General features: G+C 36.1%; 1 protein-coding gene across 4 annotated transcripts in view; it reads right to left on the reverse strand.

Moving 5' to 3' along the window:
* The window catches only part of TPR9 (Tetratricopeptide repeat (TPR)-like superfamily protein), a 109,789-nt gene extending 104,116 nt beyond the window's left edge, over positions 1-5,673 (reverse strand). For 3 of the 4 annotated variants that reach the window (XM_088947898.1, XM_088947895.1, XM_088947896.1), the window contains exons 1-4: positions 5,267-5,621; positions 5,000-5,134; positions 4,695-4,781; positions 4,320-4,391 (exon numbers count right to left, since the gene is read on the reverse strand). In XM_088947898.1, the coding sequence (XP_088804024.1) occupies positions 4,320-4,391; positions 4,695-4,781; positions 5,000-5,134; positions 5,267-5,395 (423 nt within the window). In that variant the 5' untranslated portion in view covers positions 5,396-5,621. Of the gene's footprint in view, positions 1-4,319; positions 4,392-4,694; positions 4,782-4,999; positions 5,135-5,266 lie in introns of all 4 variants that reach the window. The other variant, XM_088947897.1, reaches the window with a different exon arrangement.
* Between the last annotated feature and the right edge of the window lie 327 nt (positions 5,674-6,000).

Raw genomic sequence — 6,000 nt, forward strand, 5'->3', positions numbered from 1 at the left:
TACAGGAAATTAGAGTTTAAAAATACAAAAATTGAAACAATTCCTTGCATCTAAATTTGAAATGAAAGATTTAGGTCCCCTGAAGTATTTTCTTGGAATTGAAGTCGCCCACTCAAAAAGGGGTTATCTTCATTTCTCAAAGGAAGTACACCCTTGATCTGTTACAAGACACAGGCAAGTTAGGTGAAAGGCCATCAGATACTCCCATGGATGTTGATCACAAATTGGGTGACTGTGATGGTGAACCTCTGAAAGATGTGAAACAATTCCAAAGGTTAGTGGGAAAGTTGATTTATTTGTCCATGACCCGTCCAGACATTGCCTATTCAGTTGGGGTGTTGAGCCAATTCATGCACTCTCCTAAGAAACCACACATGGAGGTAGCAAAGAGAGTTCTTAGATATTTAAAAAAGTATCCAAGAATAGGTCTACTATTTAGTAAACATAATCACCTAAAGGTGGAAGTCTTTACAAATGCTGATTGGGCAAGTGTTGTGGATGATAGAAAATCTACAAGTGGGTATTGCACATTTGTGGGAGAAAACCTAGTGACCTGGAAAAGCAAGAAACAAAGTGTGGTAATAAGGTCAAGTGTTGAAGCTAAATATAGAGCTATGGTACATGGGGTGGCTGAAGTCCTTTGGCTAAAAAACCTTCTAGGGGAGCTTAGAGTTGTTGTTCATAATCCTATGTCTCATTACTGCGACAACAAGGCAGCCATAAACCTCGCTAGCAATCCTGTCCTACATGAGAAGCCCAAGCACATTGAAGTGGACAAACACTTCATAAGGGAAAAATTGGAAAAAAGGGAAATTTGCATCCCTTATGTCAACTCCAAGGAATAACTTGCTGATGTCCTCACAAAAGGACTTCCATACTCGTGGCACAATGAGTTATGTGACAAGCTGGGCATGATAGACATATTCAGCCCAACTTGAGGGGGAGTGTTGTAAGGATTATTTAATTGTTATTTTACAGTTGTTGTTAATGTGTTGTCAGTCGGTTAGTTTCTTTCTTTCTTATTAGCTTGTTACTAGGGAGTGCCACCAAAGGCATACTTGTAATTTATCATTCCTTTATATTAAGTTAATGTAAATAAACAAACTGGTTGCCGCCAAATATAGTTTTGAGACTCTCAATCGTATCTTCCTCTTCTCCTCTCTCCTCTCTTCTCTTCTTTCTCTCTCCATGAATGATTACAAATACTATAAATACCGATAGTAGTAAGGGAGAAATTCAAAGAGACACTAGCAGGATAAAGGGGAGGGATACATGGTGCTATGGTAGGAAAAATTAACCAATCAAATGACTTGGCAACGAGTCGATACCACAGCTTTAAAACATGCCAGAGACATGTAGAAAAAAGGAGGTAATAAAAAGTCTTCAAGTGTTAAAAAAGAGGCAACAAAGGTTTTCAGTTTAATAAGCAATGAGTAGAGGGGCTATTGGGAGGCTTTCCAGACAAGCGCTTAGGAGTGACCACTAGGAATAAGCCAAGATTGAGTGAAGAGTATTTATGACCCAAGATTTGGGTCATAAATAAATTTGGCTGAGATGGAGATCTTAACAGGGCAGGTGATGGGAGTTGGGAAAGTAAAACAAGAGGCATTCAGATAAGAAGAACTATTCAAATAAAGAAAACAGGGAAATTAGATCCACTCAGATAAGAAGACAATTGTGGCACCTCAACTAAAACAAACAAAGACATAAGTGATCAACCAATCAAAGATATACATAACGATAGTCTAGTAGGCTACAAGAGGAGGGTATTAGAAGAGTGGAGTCAAAGCAACACTGTGAAAGGTATAGGTGAGTTTAAATTAAGGATTGTGAATCTCTAACAAGAGGTGAGCACAAAATGGAGAGCAGCATCTATTCAAATTGAGTAATGATCATAATGTTAATGAAAATCCAGAGGCCCAAGAATAGCAGTCTAAGTGATGACTGTTCCATTGATAGGAGTGTGCCAAGATCACCAGAAGTGGAGACCCCAACAAGTGTAGTAGGGTCATAGACAAACAAGTAATCCAAGCTGAAAATGTGGGGGAAGAGGACAAGATTGAAACACCAATCACAATACAGGAGACAGTAGGAAATCATAGTGATCAAGAGTGGAAAAACGCAAACAATAACAAGCCAAAAGGTGGAGAAAATATAAGTGGAGAATGTTAAACATTTTAAGTTTACAACAGAAGGAAGAGATACATGCTTTATTTCTTTAAGCAATAAATCTTGATTCTGTTACTGATCAAGAAAACAGAAAGAAGAGATACAGAAGAAGATTTATATACAAAAAAGGAGGAAGAAAAGGGGAGAAATAAAGAAGAGTGATGGTCCCCACCATAAATTGATCATGAGTGATGGTCCCCACCAGGTTAATCCATTGGTTAAGAAAATTTAGGCTGCATGGTGAAAATGTAGTCTCATAATCAAGGATCAAAATTTAGATACAATACACCCCGTATCGGGCATATCGTATTGTATCTTTTGGGTTCTGAAACACCTGTGGAAACCCTCCTTTTTTAATGAAAAAATATATAGAAAATTCTACCCAAAAACCAATTTTTGAAAAAAAAAAAAACTAAAACAATATAAAAACACAAGGACTTTAGTACCAATACGCCACTGCCAATACACGGGCATATCGATATTTTGAACCTTGCTCATAACATAGTCCTAAAATGATTCATAAAAAAATAGTCCTAAAATGTAGATCAAGGGAATAACTTCTTTTTTTTTTTTTTTTTTTTAAGAATCAAAATAAAATTTTCATTAAAGGAAAAAGAAGTCATCTAAGGGGTGTCAAGATAACACCCCACCACAGCCTTAACAAAAAAAAAATGCAAAATATATGAGACAATTTAAGAGACAAGAAACTGATCAAAATTACAAGTCTGTAACTCAAGAATATCCTAGAAGTTCTCTCCCAATTCTGCTCTGTTAGTCTGATGAAATTCTGTACTAGAAACACAGAATTTCATCACAGAAATATACCACAATGTCACATATAATTGTACTAGAGACTCATACTTTATTCACAAAAAAAAGAAAAATTAATATTGGACTCCTGAGGGTATACACTATGTAACACTAAGTCCAATTTACAAATCTATGATTTTCTTCTCCCTCTTCATTCTTTTTTATCAATAACATATAATCTTTATTAAAAAGCAAAGCCAAGTACAAACCAGAGAGAGATAAGCTCTCTTAGCTCTTCCACAGAAATTCAACCAATACAGAAAACAAGTTAGACAGCAATTAAAATTGAACCCAAATTTTCGTCCATTATCTAATTCTTCACTACAAAGACACCTTGTGTACTTTATTTCTCCTGTCACCATAGTTTATAGCCATCAATGAGCATTTGAAGCCATCAAGGTGGCAACTTAGGCAGGCTCGGGTTGAGCTTTTACTAAATTTTGAATGGGTCCAGCCTGAGGACCCTGGCCCAATGACTAGATGATCGTTGCACATTTTGGAATAGTAAATGAAAGATATGACAATGATCTCAGTTTCTTCCACCAGCTGGCAACCATATGTTCATGAATTAGGAGGATTTTCTGATCAATTTTGTTGTTGTGAATAAGGAGAAAAAAGAGAAGAGAAGGAAGAAGAGTAGTGAATTTTACAGAGACTCTTTATATAATATTAAGATTATCCAAAGTTACTAGAAAGACCCCAATGAAACTCATATTACATTCAAGTCCCTGACTATATATTTTCTTCCTAAAATAACCACATGCTTCAAACAAACTAATACTCCAATACTCTTGGAGATTGCACTAACAAGATAACAGAAATTCCAAGCACTAAAAAATAAATAAAAATTGAATGAAAGATGAACAAGAATTGTAATGGAAAGAGAAAGGTGATCAAAACACAAAAGAAGATATCAATTTATAGATCTGAAGACATCTCCATCAACGTTCACAGAATCTCCTTGCTCTAATACTGTTTTATTTTAAAAATAAGAAAGATGAAAAAGGAGAAGAGAGAGTTAATATTGCTTGTCTAGCAATATCACATGCCAATCTGTCTCTCTTTAATGGGAGAGACATTCCATACAGTATTAAATAATGGAGTTGACATTACATTAGTCCCTGACTATATATCCTCTTCCTAAAATAGCCCCATTCTTCATACAAATGGAATACTCCAACAAATTTCAATAGTATCATTTTTTTAACTAACAAATAGTATTATTCACAAAAATAAGAAGAGGTTTATACAAGAAAGACAGATCTATAGTGCCAAACAGATAAGTGTGGCATCATAGTGAGAAAGAAACAAAATTAAATGAAGAATGCTTTCGTACCTACCTTTGCATAGCAAGGAGAAAGTACAACAGCCCGATTGCAATCTCGTAAGGCCTCAATAAGAAGGCCCATTTTCTGGAAAATAGATTAAAAGAAAGCACAAATAAGTAGATGGAGCTGAGCTCTAGACAGTTCAAGATGTCAGTAACGAAGTTGGCAATTCCAGGATGACAGACTTAAAACAATTTGATAATGCGTCTGTAGAGGCAAAGACAGTGCCAAAGAGATAAACACATTCGTTCTCACTATTAAGTTTAACCATAGAATAAAATGATGCTGCGGTTTCCCAGTAAATGTATTAAACAAATCAACAAACATCAAATTCCAAAAAGACCGAAACTATCAACTTGACAAACACAAGTTCAGATTCAAACCCACGTGCAGTGAAGAAGCTCGATTCACATAAATTGTGGCAGCCAACATCTCGTCCAGTTTGTCAACCTCCATTGGAGCAAAACGTAATGCCTATTTTTTGAAAACGGCAAAGCATGAGTATTCAAATAAGCACCTCCATCACGCTAATCAGCAAACGCATGATTCCGGCATTCGAATAGCAATGCAAATCAGGCAGTGCAATTGCCAAAGCGAATTAAGTCATTAAAAAAATCAAGTAAGAAGAAAGGGAGAATCAAGTTTTTCAGTTAAAGAATAAAGTTAAAAGAAAGGAAAGCAAAGAGCAGGACCTGCGAATAGAAAGCCAAGGCTTTCGCGTAATCCCCGCTCGAAAAATACTCGTTGCCCTTATGCTTAAAATCCAAAGCAGTGGCTACGTTCTTAGCGCAGAGAGCAGTTTCTGGGTCCGTTAGTTCTCGAACCACCTTACGACAAGAATTCAAATCAGAGAGAGAAAAAGAAAAAGAAATGACAAAAGGAGTAGTTAAACGGTCTGAGAACTCTAGATTATTGCTTTCAAGTAAAAATAGAAATGGGAGAAATAAGTGAATAGTTACTTTCTGAAATAGTGGCAGAGGTTGGAAGAATTCTAGAAGAGATGAACAAGTGGATGGAATATCTTCTGGATTACTTTCAGAAAGTATCCCCTTAAGACCGCTTGGAACCACAGCTTTCAGCTTCTCCATTTTTACTCTTTTATTGCAGTTTCTGTGCTTTTATTCGAACTCGTGAGTTTTTCGTTTGTTGCGCGAGAACTCAGAGGTTTAATGGAACAATGATTTTTGGGCAAACAACTTCATTGAAATGATCAGGATTCAGGAACGAAGCGAGTTGACATATATCGTTCTAGTTCTAGCTAGGCTATCAATGGGTTTGGTGACTTGGCTCTGTACTTCTGTCCGATCAAGCTCACAACGAACCGAACGGACCGATTATATCGATTCTGGTACTGTGATTTAGTCCCGGTTCTTTGCTATGAATCAATTAACATTTTTAAGTAAACCTCTGATACCATAAAGACATAGTACTTCCGGGAATTTTGATGAAAACCACCGAATGTTTTGGTTTGGACAATTCCCGATACAATCCACTGTCCAGTTCGTTAATCGTCCATTAAGTGACATTTGAAAAGTTAAAAATGTCCTTCAAATTACATCTAATTCTCTTTATTAATCATCCAAACGTTGACAAAAAAACTAAATAGTCCCAAATCCTAACCTCTTCTATTCAAAAAAGTTAGTGACTGTTTAGAAGAATTTAGAATTTGGAACCGTTTTATTATCAATGTTTA

The sequence above is a fragment of the Nelumbo lutea genome, chromosome 5 (genome assembly GCF_056320005.1).
Source record: "Nelumbo lutea isolate HS-2025 chromosome 5, American lotus-T2T, whole genome shotgun sequence".
NCBI lineage: Eukaryota > Viridiplantae > Streptophyta > Magnoliopsida > Proteales > Nelumbonaceae > Nelumbo > Nelumbo lutea.